Source organism: Lactuca virosa, chromosome 8, assembly GCF_052849685.1.
Source record: "Lactuca virosa cultivar CGN04683 chromosome 8, Lactuca_virosa_CGN04683_v6, whole genome shotgun sequence".
Lineage (NCBI taxonomy): Eukaryota > Viridiplantae > Streptophyta > Magnoliopsida > Asterales > Asteraceae > Lactuca > Lactuca virosa.
The window spans coordinates 98,802,032-98,819,018 of NC_136433.1; the positions used below are offsets into that span (position 1 = coordinate 98,802,032).

A 16,987-nucleotide genomic window follows, 5' to 3' on the forward strand; every position below is an offset into this window, starting at 1 on the left:
GGTTTGTTGGATCGCTACTCAAAGTGGTTTGCCATTGATCCCGTCTCTCTCTCTCTCTCTCTCTCTATATATATATATATATATATATATATATATATATATATATATATATATATATATATATTAAAATATTCTAGTATATATATGTTAAAATATTCTATTATTCTACTTGAATTGTTAGATTTGTTAGAATATTCTAATATTCAATTATAATTTTTTGAATTCTCATAGTTTAATTTTCTAGTAGAATATTCTAACATTCTAAAAATTCGATTTGAATATTTACAGTATAATATTCTATTAGAATATTTCACGTAAATTTTGAAAAAAAAAGTAGTTTTTTCTATTTTTTTATTTTTTAAATTATAAATTTTTTTTTAAAATAAAATAAATGACGAAATTAATATTTAAAAAAAATTAAAAAAATTTTATTTATTTTTCATTTTAATTTTTTTTATCTCCAAAATGAATGGATAGGATTGCATCCCTATGTCTCACAAAATATGATGGTCTCACATAAACCTAACCCTATATATATATATATATATATATATATATATATATATATATATATATATATATATATATATATATATATATATATATATATATATATATATATATATATATATATATATAATCAAGATCAAATAAGAAGGAAAATTTTGATAGGAAGTAAAAAAATTATATATATATATATATATATATATATATATATATATATATATATATATATATATATATATATATATATATATATATATATATATATATATATATATTTAGCAAACAAACGAAATGATCATTAGATGATTCATAAGAAAAAATTCCTAAAAAAACACGTTCATGATACATTTTTAAGTAATCAAGAAAAAATTCATTTTTATGATAATTATAGTGAATATCAACAAAATCATCATAAAAATGAATCATCGAATATTTTTTTTGAGAATTGTTTTATGAATCATCTTATCTTTTATACATCTAGTGATTCATTTGTTTTGTTTGTAAAAAAAAATATGTCGAAAAAAACTTATTACCTTCCTAACAATTTTTTACCGGATATATATATATAGAGGTAAGTTCAATTGAGAAAATAAAAAAAGTTGAGAATGGAGGATTCATTCTCAGACACTCATTTATTTTTGCCGCAAAAACCTCCGTTGTACCAGCGAAAATGGATAAGGAATACACATGTGCTTCCAACAAAACATGTTTACTTAAACTATGCTAATCATTACCTTAATATATATAAAAACATTGTTTTTTTCATTTTTTTAATTTTTAAGAAACTATTTTTATCGAAAAATGATTTTAAATATACCAAAATTCATGATTTTTTATTCTCTACAAATAGACATCCATATTAATATACTTTTAAAATAAAATAAAATAAAAATTATATTTTCAGCTATCGTTATTCATAAGTGAATAAAAATACATTAGATTTTTGCTACAGTATATACATTATTCACTTATGAATAAAAATATATAATTAATTTTTTTTACAGTTTAAGTATCATTTTTACTACTTATTCATATATGAATAACAAATTAACTGTAACAAAAACCTGATAAATGTTTTATTCATATATGAATATAAAATATGACGACAAGTAATACACGTTTTATTCATATATAAATATAAAATATGACGAAAGATGATATAAAAAATATATTTGAAGTAAGAAAACTTTATTACGTGTCATAATCACATATGAACGATACTTAAACTATATAAAAAAAAAGTTAAACATACGTTTTATTCAGAAGTGAATAACGAATGTACTATAATAAAAATCTGATAAAATTTTATTCACTTATGAATAACAAAAGCTGAAACTCTAAAAAAATAAATTTTTTATTTTATCTTAAAACTATATCAATATAGATGTCTATTTATAGAGTATAAAAAATTATGAATTTTGATATATTTAAAATAATTTTTCGATAAAAATGGCTTTCTAAAAATAAAAAAAAAAGTATGTGTTTTTTGTGTATATTAAGGTAATGATTAACATAGTTTAATGAAACATTTTTGGTTGAAAACACATGTTTATCCGTTATCCATTTCCGACGGTACGCTTAAGTGTTTTGCGGCAAAATAAATGTGTGCCTCATATATATATATATATATATATATATATATATATATATATATATATATATATATATATATATATATATATGGTGAGGTTCAATGTAGAACCATAATTAACCAAGGAACCAATCGTGGGCGTCGGAAATCATAACGATCAACGACCAATGAAATAGATGTACACTTTTACATTGGACGCACGCACACCGGATTATACCAAAAAATTCATCCTTTACAAAAAACTCACCACTTTTTTTCGTTTAAAATTTTTTTTAGACCATGTTTTTTATCGAAAAAAAAACCGAATATACCGTTGTTCACCATTTTTCGTCCTCTTTCCATAGAGATCCATGATGATATATAAAAAACGAACTTTTTTTTTTTCGAAAAAAACTCACTTCATTTTTTTTGATGAAAAAAGTTAAGGTCTGTTTTTTTATAGAAAAAAATTAATAAATATATCAAAATTCATACTTTTTGTACTTTTTAAACATAGATTCATATTCATGTTAAAAAAAACGATATTTCAGTTCAGATTCATATTGTATACCTGTTCAGATTCACATTGTGAACCTCTTCAGATTCACAGTGTGCATAATAATAAGTCAGATTCACAGTGTGAATCTGAACTGATCGGAGTTTTTTCACATTGTGAATGTTAAAATTTGAAATATTTACAGTTTAGATTCACAGTGTGAATCTACACTGATCGAGGTTTTTTTTTTGTGAACCTTCTCAGATTCACAGTGTGCATAATAGTAATTCAGATTCACAATGTGAATCTGAACTATTCGAGATTTTTCATATTGTGAATGTTAAAAATTGAAATATTTACAGTTTAGATTGACAGTGTGAATCTACACTGTTCGAGTTTTTTTTTTTTTTATTTAATCGGTGTTGATATTTATTAATAGAGTACAAAAAATTAATATTTGTGGTATAATTAGTTTTTTTTGATAAAAATAAACTTAAATATTGAAAAACTAAGTGAGTTTTTTTCGAAAAAAAAAATTCGTTTTTTATATATTATCATAGATCTCTATAGAAAGATGACGAAAAATCGTGAACAACGGTATATTCGATTTTTTTTTCAATAAAAAACTTGTCCTAAAAAAAATTTTAAATGAAAAAAATGAAGTGGGTTTGTTATAATCCGGTATATGTGCGTCCATTATATAAGTTAACAACCCTTCCTTTTGCTGTTAATCGCTTTAAATTCCAACGATTTGGATTGGTTCCTTGGTTCCTTGATTAATAATGGTTCTCTATTGAACTTTTCCCTATATATATATATATATATATATATATATATATATATATATATATATATATATATATATATATATATATATATATATATATATATATATATATATATATATATATATAGTTAGGTTCATGTGAGACGGCCTAATTTTGTGAGACCGTGAGACGCAATCCTAACCACTCATTTTGTCGATAAAAAAATATTTTTAAAATGCAAAATAATTGGAAATATTTGAATTTTTTTAAATATTATTTTCATCATTTATATTTTCCAAAAATAAAATAAAATAATTAAATAAATAAATAAATAAATAAAATTACCGTTTTTTACATATTCTAGTAGAATATTAGAATATTAGAATATTTTACATATCTGACAAATCTAGTAGAATACTAGAATATTCTAATATTCTAAAAATCACATTAGAATATTTACAGTGTAATATTCTATTAGAATATTTCACGTATTTTTTTAAAAAAGGGTAATTTTTATTTATTTATTTTTATCTATTTTTTATTTTTTATAGGTAATAAAATGACGAAAATAATAATTAAAAAAAGAATTTTCGGATTTTTCTTTTTATTTTGCATTTTAAAATTATTTTTACATTACGTCTCACAGTCTCACAAAATTAACATGGTCTCAAATGAACCTTAACCTTTATATATATATATATATATATATATATATATATATATATATATATATATATATATATATATATATATATATATATATATATATATTGCATGCATGTAAACATGTAGTCCACAAATTCAAAATGCCATCAAGAAGTCAAATTAGAATTTGGATTGACTCACGTTTCTGATTCAAACCAACTTTCAGAACTTTCTAATTCTTCTCGTATTTCCGCCTCTATCACCTTTTGATTTCTTGACCACTTTTTACCTATATATTCGTTTAAATTATTCACGTTTAATCACCACCGCCTTAAACACCGATACAAAAACAGATAATTGGTTAATGGATCATGACGGCGGTTCCAAGGACCACCCCAAGGACGGTGGAGGAGGGGCAGTGGAGGTAAAATACAGAGGAGTTAGGAGGCGCCCATGGGGGAAATTTGCTGCGGAGATACGTGACCCTAACCGGCAAGGTACACGGGTTTGGTTAGGTACATTTGCAACTGCGGAGGAGGCAGCTAGAGCTTATGATCGGGCCGCCTTTGAAATGAGAGGGCATATGGCGGTTCTTAATTTTCCGGCAGAGTATCCACCTACATTTTCGGCTGCTGCTTATAATACTTCGACCACCACCACCACATCCGTGGCAGGGGAGTCGTCTTCAAGCAGTAGGGAAGGTAGGGAAGTGCTTGAATTCGAGTATTTGGATAATAAGTTGCTCGAGGATCTTCTTGGTTATGATGACAACAGAACAAACAAGTGAAGTCTTGGTAATACGTACGAACGAAGCTGAATATTTGTAGCTTAAAAATAGATAAACGAACGTTGGCTCTTATGAGTCATATGATCATGACGTAGTTTTAATTTTTGAAAGGATGTTTCAAATCAAAATGCCGATTTTGGTACAAGATAGTTGGTCGTGTTTCATGGACAAGGTAAACTGACACATTTTTCTTGTGACGAATTTAATAATTTGAAGCAAACGCCATCGATAGGAATGTAATATTCAGGACGTTCGTGGTATTATCAATGTTTTAAAAACCGGTTTTCTAGTTGAACCGGTATGGTGATCAGTTTTCGGTTCAACCGGTTCGACCGTCGGATAAACTGGTTTCTACAATTTTCATCCATTAACCTTTTTTCCTACACATATATACATACGTAAATCAAGAATTTGACATCCATAAGTTCAAACATTAAACGAATATATAAAAACAAGTTGTAGATTAATCCAAATACATTAAAACAAACACATAATCATAAGTCTTACATTAATCTAAAAACAAATTGTAGATTGATCCAAATACATTAAAATAAACACATAATCATAAGTCTTACGTTAATGTAAGTACATCAAAAAGAAAATATAAGTATAATACCGAAACAAAATATAGTTTTAGATGAATAAAAAAACATAAAAAAAAAACTTCATAACATTTACATATGTTTTTATTCCGAGAAATCAAAATAGCTATGAAAAAAACATCACCAAAGTTTATTATACAAAATGATTCATTTTCATGTGTTTTTTATTCAATTTAACCGGTATTTTGTAAAAACCGGCTGATTTGTTCCATTTCAAAAAAAGACATAAAACTGGTACTAATTGAACAACTCATTTCTTCGGTTCCGGTTCGACCGACCGGTTCAAACCGATTTTTAAAAAATAGGGTATTATTTCAAATGCCATTAAACTTCTTACTTCTTTTGTTATTGTTTTGTTATTATTTCAGTCGTTGTTATTAAGTGGAATCCACTATCGAGTATGTATGAATGGGAGACTTTGTGGTTGTTATTTTGGAAGTGGAATCCACTATCGAGTATGTATGAATGGGAGATTTTATATTAACTTTTTTTTTGTATAAATTAACAATACGTTTCATTAACGAGCTTTTTTTTGTTGCAAATAAAACAATATGATACGATTTAACTCTTATCACAATATAATGAATGAGAAAAACAAACGTGCAACAAGCTGTGCCCTTAAGTTTTTTGTATGATAAAATCAATTATTTTGAAAACTACATCCATAGATCTCAAAAATATAACATTGCTATGCATGATCCGTTGTACTCTATTAAGAAGCTCTACCGCATCCGGCGTGATGACACCAAACTTATCAAACGCAAATTGTATGAACACGTATTGATTTTCCATGCACGATTTTTAATGTTTTGTAACTTTGCAGTAGCAGCTTTTAAAACGACGTTTCCGCCTTGAAACTTTTTAGGAGACTTAGGAAAATTTGGCTTTAAATAAACATTTTCATTCGGTAACACAACTTAAAACTTATATTTTAAACAAAAGTGTTATAATCTAAAAGTTTTTGAGAGTTTTTATTTTTTTCAATGCTTTTAACTATCGGCTTTTATATAATTTTATATTTTTAAAAGTTCTCAACAAGCTTGCGGTATACTACTACACAAATAAATTTACAACTTCTGTCTAACAATTAGTTTTATCAAACACGTTTTAATATAATTTTATGACGATTAAACATAAATTGAAAGCTTATTAAAAACTTATATTACATCACTACAAGAAAACTCATGAATAGCTACCGAATCAAATTTGGTAGCTATTTTACAGAACGACCTTTTTGTAGCTTTTTTGTTACAATATTTTCTACAAAATAAAATTCCAAAGCATAACTTAAGACTAGTTATGGAAAATTGTTACGGAATCGTAATCCATAGTTTGTTACTGAATTTACTACTTTCATGAAAGTAAATAGCTATTTTGCTACGAAAATTACTATGGAACTAAATTTTGTAGCCATTTTGCTACAAAATGATATTCCGTAGCTATTTTGCTACGAATTTTTGTTACGAAAATGAATTTTATAGCTTTTTTTGTGACAAAAATTGAAACTCGTAGCTATTATACTACAGAAGTTTTCTACGGAATTAAATTCCATAGCTATTCTGCTACATATTTGAAATCCATAGTTATTATGCTACAAAACTAAATTTTGTAACTATTCTATTACGGAATAAAACTTCCGTAGCTTTTATGCTATAGAATTTTGCTACGAACCAAAATTCTGTAGCTATTTTGCTACATAATCAAATTCAATATCTATTATGCTATTATAAATTCAAAGCACCTCATACATTGTCATTATTTTCCTCTCTCGTCCACACGGTCTAAATGAAAAAACAATTAAGGACTAAATACACAATTTTAGCTAAACTATAAAGAATATTTCTTTAAAAAAATTGTTACAAAAATTAGTTTGCACTTGATGAAAATAAATTTCCCTCATCTCAAAAAATTTGACACAAACTTTCCCCTCACGCCCACCGCCAAATTGACGTCATTTTCTCAGTGCGCCAAATCAATCGCTAGATAGCAGTTGTCTATACCCTAAATCGATGCACTTTTCCTCATTCGTGCACCACCTTACTCCCTCGGTCGCATGTATGTGTTTATGTATACGTTGTCGAGGAATCTCTGATCTTTCCCTAGACACACACACATCAAAGACTGATTCTTCTTACACAATGTTATTTTCAGGCCCACATCTCATGATTCAACTCTATTCAAATCAAGTACTTGATCATCATCACCATCAGCAACAGAAGCACACTCTACTCATAATTCAAGTAGTATACGAATTGTAGTGGTAGAGAAGGTTGATTTAGTTGATTTTACGTATAAAGCTTATCGTACAAGAGCTTTTGGTATGTAAAACTTCCTTTAATACCTATGAAACTTATTTTTCTCAAATAATATGGATCTTCCTCTGACAACCTAGTTCCCGAATGCCAAATCTATTTTAGTTTGATTTACATCATCATCATGACATAAATAGTTCAAGATCTCTTTCTTTGTTCTCTCTGGTAAATCTTTACATATGAATTTCTTTGTGTGTGTCTATATATATATATATATATATATATATATATATATATATATATATATATATATATATATATATATATATATATATATATATATATATACACACACACGGTGGGTTCAACATAGAACCAAGTTTATTCATAAAACCATAGTACTACATTTTTAACTATAAGATCAAGTTAGGACCAAAATGGTATTATGGTAAAATAACAATTTTATTTTAGAAATGAAGTAATAGTTTATTAATGATATTCTTAAATTATAGCATTTATTTAAACAATTAAAAAAAACAAAAAACAAAATTAGTAATAATAAATTCAAACATCAATCATTAATATATATATATATATATATATATATATATATATAATTGTACGAATCAAACAAAAACTCAAGAATCCAACATCAAAAAGTTATGATTACAATTAATGTTCACATGTAAACATTCGCGATTTAATGTTCATAGATGAACATTGAAAAATTTATGAAGATTCATTAATTTTCATAAGGAAACATGTATGAATGTTACGATAAGATATGAATAAATGTACTTATGATTAGATATGAGTAAATGTCCATAAATTTGAAATGTTATATTCACTCGTAAACATATGTTTGTAGATGAACATATATTCATGGATGAACATTACATGTTCACAAATGAATACGTATGAATGTAAAGCATTGAACTATGAATCAAAAATTACAATTTGAAAATAAAATTCTACATAAAAAATTTTGCCACAGAGAATCCATAAATGAATATATGTTCATATATGAGCATTGATTACAATAAAAAGAAACAAACACTCCAAACACATTAAAAAAAACAATTTCTGATGGATGATGGATTACACAGACAACAAATCACATATGTTCATAAATGAACATATGTTTATCTTCCCTACTTATGTAACTAAACCTTGTAGGCAAATATTGATGATGGTGGTCTAGCGCTAATTGTGTCGTTATGATGATGATGTTGGTGTTGGATTAGGTGTCTAAACCCATAACTATAATTTGTATATACTTGAATTGATAGTAGCACAGTCATTTTGGGTTGACCTCAAAACTAGCAACTAGACAGGATGACTTTTGGAGAGAGTTTGAAATTATTATTTGAATAATAAATTGAGATAATTGATTTATTAATATATTTTGAAAATAATATATTAATTAGAAATCATATTATTTAATTAATAGTTAATCAGAAATTAATTTGAATTAATTTTGGGATTAATTGAATTAATTAAAAGTGTAGGGGCTGTTTGGCATTTTATTGATAGTTGAGGAAATGGGCTCTAGAACCTCCCTTGAAGAGGTTGGACGAAAATCTCTAGGAAGACCCTAGAATTTTCGTCCAAGGGCTCTTGGATGGGGATTCTTGGGCTGCTTGGTCCCTAAGCTACGGGAATTAGGGTTTCCTCCTAAAACCCTAGTTTTGGCTCTAAGCTACCTCACCTATTTAAAGGGCCTTACCCCTTCTCATTTTTGGCCACTTGATTCCTTAGAGGGATATCCGAGATTCTCAAGCCTCCTCTCCTCTCTCCTCTCTCATCCTCTTGCTAGTGTTGGGTGTGAACCATTAGAGGCGTGACACTTGTGACGCTTGCTCTCAAGGTTTCAAGAAGACTAGGATTTCATTGGTATCACTACATAACAATCAAAGGTATGTTTACTAACCCTAGATGTTAATTTCGAAAATTATATAGATATCCTGGGGTTTCCCATTGATGTTAAAATGTTGTATGTTCAATTATAGAAAACATAGATCGGGAAATTAGGGTTGCATGCACACATAGTTTGTGTTTGTTATGCTAAAAAACCATCAGTGGTATTGTAACATCCCAAAAATACGACCCAAAATTTTCATTTTCAAAGTTACTAAATCCATATCCCAAAACATCATCAGTTTCAAAAGCAATGTGAACATACGGTGATCATAGTATTTTAACAAAACAAGACATAGAAAAGTATTATCAGAGCATAAGTCCCAAAATCTCTCCTGCGGAAGATCATAGTGTGATGCAATGCGATCATGCCGACCCTTTTCCCTTCGAGTTAGAAGTACCTGAAACACAAACTGAAACTGTAAGCGCAAAGCTTAGTGAGTTCCCCACCATACCACATACAAAAATAAACGCAAATTGAAACTGTATGCGCAATGTACTGGCCAGTCACCCCAAGGACCTTCTTGTGACTTAATCCATTAAGCCCTAACGTCCAAAACATAGATCTAGGTCCCTAAAAACATCCTAAGCCATAAAGTTATAAACTTTATGCTTTTGCATGCATGGATGGAGATTAAGACATAAATTAAGTCCATAAACACACTTAGATGATATCTAGCACTTGCATGGTTGAGGCTAAACCATCAAGGTCCGATTTTTATGGCTCCTAACACTTTCAAGATCCTAAAAGGATAGCTCATATGCAATGAAACTCCTTTAACTCAAAGAACCTCAACTATGGGACCAAAATATAACATAAATCACCCCAAAACTAGATCTAAGCATGCAATGGCCAAGGTTTAAGCTTTATAACTCAAATAGGTCAGAAATGATGCCAAACTTCTGGATCTACAAGCTCTCTTCACGTCCTTGCTTCTTCTCCAAACATCTTCTTCTTCAAAACCACCAAAAAAGCACAAGGTAAGCTCAAAATGCATGCAAGAAGTTTAGGGTTCGGTTTTAGCACTCTAATGGTAATGGAGGCTGAGAAAATGAGGGTTAAGAGGGACATAAGTTCTTTAAATATGGTGCAAACCCTAAAATTTAGGGTTTGCTTCTGGCCAAACTACGCCTAGCGTACGCATGGGTACGCCCTGCGTACGCAGGGACTTTCCCGATCCGCACCTCACCAAGTGTACGTCGTGCGTACACTATGTACGCCCAGCGTACGGACCTCTCCACAAAATACATATATATATATATATATATATATATATATATATATATATATATATATATATATATATATATATATATATATATAAATATATATATATTTTTGAATAAACTGCATAAGAAAATACCTGACGATTCGGGTGTTGCAAATCTCCCCCACTTGAATTAGGTGTTGCTTGTTTTTTTTAAGAACATCTTCAAACCACTTTTTGCTGCGCGGCGCAGCACACGCGCAACACTTTCCCTCTCGCAGCAGTTTGTTTTTTTGGAAGGTTTCAGACCACAAAACCTATGCGCGTGTGTTGCGTAGCGCAACACTTGATTTGTCTCTGCAAACCTTTTCAGCTTTCATTTTTTCCAAAAGTTTTTTTTTAGAATTTTGGTATAACTTATTTTTTTTAACTTTGATTTTTTTAAACTTTTATTTACGGATTTGATACAATTTCTCTTTATAGTTTCCACAAAAAAAATTTAACTTGATTTAAAAAAAAAAAGTTTGGTTTTTTTAATTTTTTTTACTGTTTCTGTTAATAATATTTTCAGTTTCAGTTGCATCTTTTTTAACGTGTATAATTTTTTACGAATTTTGTAGACATCGTTTGCAATACTTTCTTAATTTTTTTTATTATTTTCTTTTTTTATGTTTTTTAAAAGTAGTTTTTTTCTAGAATAAAACTGTTAGCTTCTTTTATATTTTTTTATGTTTTTTTTTAAGTTTATATTTTTGTTTTTTACATGTTTTTTTAGTATCCTTTCAATGTTTTAAGAGTACAATTATTAAAATTTTGGTGTTGAGAACTATTTTCAGTTTATAAAATTAGTTTATTTAAATTTCAGTTTACTGCAGCAGTCTGCAGATGTTAAAAAACAAACATGCTTCTTATTATAAGCTGCAGCCATTTTTTCCACCTCTTCTACTACAGAGGATTGCAGAGGTGGTCCGCAGACATAATGAATTTTCTCTTCGAAAAAAAAACAGCACCTTAGACTTCGTCCTCGAAGTCTGCTGCTGCTGGGAATAACTCTGGGTAATGCTCCCTCATCTCGTCCTCTAGCTCCCATGTCCATTCCGAGCCCTTACGGTGCTGCCACTGCACCTTCACCATCTCGACCCTTTTCTTCCTAATATCCTTCATTTTATTTGTCGAAAATTGCTATTGGCCTCTCAATGTAGTTCAGGCGGTCATTCACCTAAATGTCCTCCAAATGAATCACCGCAGAATCATCCACTAAACACTTCCACAGGCGCGAGACATGAAAAGTGTTGTGGATATGCCTGAGCTCCTCTAGAAGATCTAGTCGGTACGCCACCTTGCCCACCCAGGCTATAATCCATAAGGGTCCGATATACCTGGGGCCCAACTTGCCCCGCTTCTTGAAGCGAATGACACCTTTCCAAGGTGACACTTTCAGGAGGACCATATCCCCGACCTCGAATTCTAGGTCTGATCGGCGTCTGTCGGCGTAGCTCTTATTCCGACTCTGAGCCATCTGGAGTCTGCTCCGGACCTGCTGGATCAACTCGGTCGTCTTGAGCACCACCTCGCTACTCCCTATAACTCGCTGACCAACCTCACCCCAACATATCGGGGTCTTGCACTTCCTCCCATAAAGCATCTCAAAGGGAGGACGGTCGATGTTGGCGTGGTAGCTATTGTTATAAGAAAACTCTGCCAATGGGAGATATGTATCCTAGCTACCACCGAAATCCAGAACACACGCCCGCAGCATATCCTCCAATGCCAATGGGAGATGTTGGCGTGGTCCGCTCGCTCTGACCATCCATATGCGGGTGGAAGGCCGTGCTGAAATGCAGACGAGTACCCATATCGCCATGGAATTTTTTCCAAAATCTGGAAGTGAACCGCACGTCTCTGTCGGAAATCACAAAAACCGACACCCAGTGTCGAGCCACGACCTCCCTGATGTAGATATCTGCCAACTTCTCGGCAGAGATATTCTCATGGATTGGAATGAAATAAGCGCTCTTGGTCAATCGATCCACGATGACCCATATCGCATCGACTCCGCGCGCCTTCCGTGGCAACTTCGTAATGAAGTCCATGGTAATCTCCTCCCATTTTTACATTGGGATGTGTAACGGTTGCATCTTGCTGTGAGGCCTCTGGTGCTCTGAATTGACCTTACTGCAGGTCAAGCACCTCTCTACATACCAGGCTATATCTCGCTTCATGTAGGGCCACCAATAATAAGGCGAAGAACTCTATACATCTTCGTCGCCACGGGATGGATGGAAAATATGGATTTGTGCGCCTCCTCCATCAGGATCTGGTGTACGCCGCCTGAGTATGGGACCCACACTCTCCGGTGTAGTGTCAATAAACCTCGACTATCATAATTGAAGGAGGCAATATGACCCACGATGTGCTCACTCTTCCGGTGCTCCTCTTTCATGGCCTCCAACTGTGCCTCCCGAATCCGCTCCGGAAGCAGAGTCACCACTGTCATCCTCAGAAAAATATCCATGATCGGGGCCATGACTGCCTTGCGGCGAAGAGCATCGTCCACTACATTGGCCTTCCCTGGGTGGTAAAGGATCTCGCAATCGTAATCCTTCACCACATCCAACCACCGACGTTGCCTCATGTTTAGATTTGGCTGATCCATCAAGTACCTCAGACTCTTGTGATCTGTGTAAATAGTACAACGGACCCCATAGAGGTAATTTCGCCAAATATTAAGGGCAAAAACCACTGCCCTCAACTCTAAATCGTGTTTCGGGTAGTTCGCCTCGTGAGGCTTCAACTGCCTCGAGACGTAGGCGATGACATGCCCCCTTTTCATCAAGACCGCGCCTAAACCTGAGATAGACGTGTCATAATAAACTACAAAATCCTCGACACCCTCTGGCAGGATCAAAATCGGTGCCTCGCACAACTTCTGCCTCAAAATCTCAAATGTTGCCTGCTGCTCAGGCCCCCCAACGGAAAATGGCAGTCTTCTTCGTCAATCGGGTCAGGGGTACCGCTATCTTGAAGAAATCCTAAATAAATCTCCGGTAGTATCCAGCTAACCCAAGGAAGCTCCGAATCTTGAATGGAGACCTCGAAACCTCCAACCTCATCACGGCCTCCACCTTGGCCGGATCGACCAGAATACCATTCTGGTTGACAAGGTGCCCAGAAACTACACCTCGTGCAACCAAAACTCGCACTTGGAGAACTTCGCATAAAGCATCTCCCTCCTCAGGATATCCAACACCTCTCGCAAGTGCTCCTCGTGTTGATCCTGGGTCTTGGAATAGACCAGGATATCATTAATAAATACTATCACAGACCGATCCAGCATCGGCCTGCACATGCGGTTAATGAGGTCCATGAACACGATTGGAGCATTGGTGAGCCCAAAAGGCATCACCACGAACTCGTAATGACCATAACGATTCTGAAAGGCTGTCTTCTGCACATCATCCTCTCTGACCCTCATCTGGTGATATCCGGAGTGCAGATCAATCTTGGAAAACCAAGACGCACCCTGAAGCTGGTCAAATAAATCATCGATCCTCGAGAGTGGATAATGGTTCTTCACCGTTAGCATGTTCAACTCCCAGTAGTCAATACACATTTGGTGCGACCCATCCTTCTTCTTCACAAACAGGATCGGTGCACCCCAAGGTGAACTACTCGGCCGGATAAATCCATTGTCTAACAGCTCCTGCAGTTGTGTAGACAACTCATGCATCTTTGGTGGAGCTAATCGATATGGTGCCTTAGCTATTGGAGCTACACCTGGAACCAGATCGATTCGGAACTCCACCTGCCTCTCCGGAGGCACTCCGGGTAAATCATCCGGAAACACGTCCGGATACTCTCGAATAACTGGAACCTTATCAACCGTCGCCCTATCCTGCTCCCGAGTATCCATAACGTAAGCAAAAAACCTAGAGGAACCCTGATGGAGATAGCGCCTGGCCCTAGCGGCTGAACATAAAATGGGGTCACACTGAGCTCCCTCTCCCTGAACCACCAACTCTCCCCTACTTGGGGTCCACACATGCACTAGCTGGTGCTCACAATCAATCAATGCCCCATTGGAGCTCAACCATTCTATCCCTACTATGACCTTGTTCCCGCGCAGAGGAATGGGAACCAAGTCAATAGAGTAACACACGCCGCACATCCTCAAAACACAATCTCGATGAATCCTCGATGCTCGGACGGACCGCTCATCTGCAATATCAACCTCTAACGGGTAGTATAACATGCTCGGAGATCCGATAAACTTCTTGTTGAGCGCAAGAGATACGAAATATCGGGTGGCCCTCGAGTCGAACAACACCAAAACAGGAATATTGTTCATAAGGAACGATCCTATAACAAAACACATAAAATATAAGCATTGAAATCAATATAAAGTAAGAGTTAAGGGAAAGAAACATACTCGTCACCACATTTGGTGTAGCCCGTGCCTCCTCGGCGGTCAACTGAAAGGCCCGGCTCCTCACCACTGGAGCATCCGCCTTGCCCTGACAGCCATCTGTGATCTGTAGGGTCGCTGGAGTTGGCGGCATCACTGGTGTTCCCAATGCTAGACTCGGTCAGTGGGCCTTCTTGCGGCCCCTCTGATTGCAATGAAAGCAAATCAAGTGTGATGTTTGAATGGTAGGAGTAGGGGCAGTACAATCCTTGCTAAAGTTTCCAGTCTTGCCGCACTTGTAGCAGCCTGAGCCCCCCGCTCTACAAACTCCCTCATGTGACCTGTCGCATTTTCCACAGCGGCTCCGGCCCTACTGGCGCTTCGACCTCGAGTCGAATCCCTTGGGTTTCTTCGTTGAAACCCTAACCATCTGTCCAGGCTCTGCCTTCCTCTTCCCAATGTGCTCCATATCAATCTCTCGCTCTAGTGCCCTGGCAATCATATCATCCAGAGTCGGGCACGCCGAATAACTAACAAACTCCCTGATGTCTGCTCTCAACATGTCATGATATCGGGTTTTCCTCATCTCCTCATCAGCTGCATAACGGGGCACCAACAAGTCCCTCTCCCTGAATTTGGTGGTAATCTCCGCCATAGTCTCTGTCGTCTGTCTCATGTTCAGAAACTCCCTGGCCAGTTGTTTTATCTCCACTGTTGGTGCGAACTTTGCTCGGAACCTGGTCACAAAATCCGGCTAGGTCATGGACTGAATGGCCAGACCTACCAAATCATAACCAACCTCCTCCCACCAGTCCCTAGCCCGCTCCCTCAAACAACCCGCAACAAACCTTACCTTCGACCCCTCTTGGTAGAAGCTGGTCATCTGAGAAGACTTGATGTCTGCTATCCACCGCCTAGACTGGCTAGGTGCCATATAACTCCTGAAGGCCCTAAGGCGATCCTCCATCAGCTCGATAATGCCCTCCTTGATCGACCCGAAAATCACTGGGGTCGCATCAAGGATGCCTCTAGTAATCTCGGATGCAATGAACTCTCACATACCATCATCAATCGGCTTGGAACCCGAACCCGAACCATACCCAGATCCGGAACCTCCTGCTCCCAGACGCGTCATCACAATTCTGAAACAAATCATAAACCTATCAGGATCATGCATACAAATTACGAAATTTCACATTCTACAAGCTTCCCCCTGGTTTCCTCGCGGCTCTCCCCGAATCGAGTACGGATCCTCTGCTTTCAGTAGTACGGGCCCATACTACCTTCCACATCTATCCGTACTTTCCTCGAGGATTGCTTTGAATCTTCCAGGTCACCTTTTATCCAAACATACAATTAACATCAATTAAGGCTCATGGAACTAATCTTTTCCTAGACATTCTCTAGGATACAACTCTCACCACTCACTGCCCTCAGCTGCCGAAAGAACTTCCACGAACTCCCTCTAACTAGTTCACGAATACTGTTGTATATTACTAAAACCAGATAATTCTTCGAATGAGAGGTCTTGCCCTACAACGGTTGGACTCAAAAAAGATATGCGTAGTAAAGCCAAACCTAACCTTCTAAAATTATTTGGTTCGCATAACATGTAACTTGGCGTATTCGCTTACTAGTTAACCGAAGTTAGTTAGAACTCCTAGAAGCACAAAGCAAGCAGCATTCGGGCTTCGGGTAACAAGAAACAGACATACCCTAATCAGGCCATCCGATCACTGAAGGATTAGCACTAACATGCAAGTCTACAAGCTCATATAGCAGGCATTTAAGGCATCTCTCCTAGCATTCTATCATGCAGATCCCTAGCCCT

At 34.5% G+C, this 16,987-nt stretch overlaps 1 protein-coding gene across 1 annotated transcript; it reads left to right on the forward strand.

Annotated features, from left to right (window-relative positions):
* The first annotated feature begins 4,324 nt into the window (after positions 1-4,324).
* On the forward strand, positions 4,325-4,791 carry LOC145133544 (ethylene-responsive transcription factor ERF098-like). The gene has a single exon (XM_079068480.1). It carries the CDS (start codon positions 4,350-4,352, stop codon positions 4,770-4,772), a length of 423 nt encoding a protein of 140 aa, XP_078924606.1. The 5' UTR covers positions 4,325-4,349; the 3' UTR covers positions 4,773-4,791.
* The last annotated feature ends 12,196 nt before the right edge of the window (positions 4,792-16,987 follow it).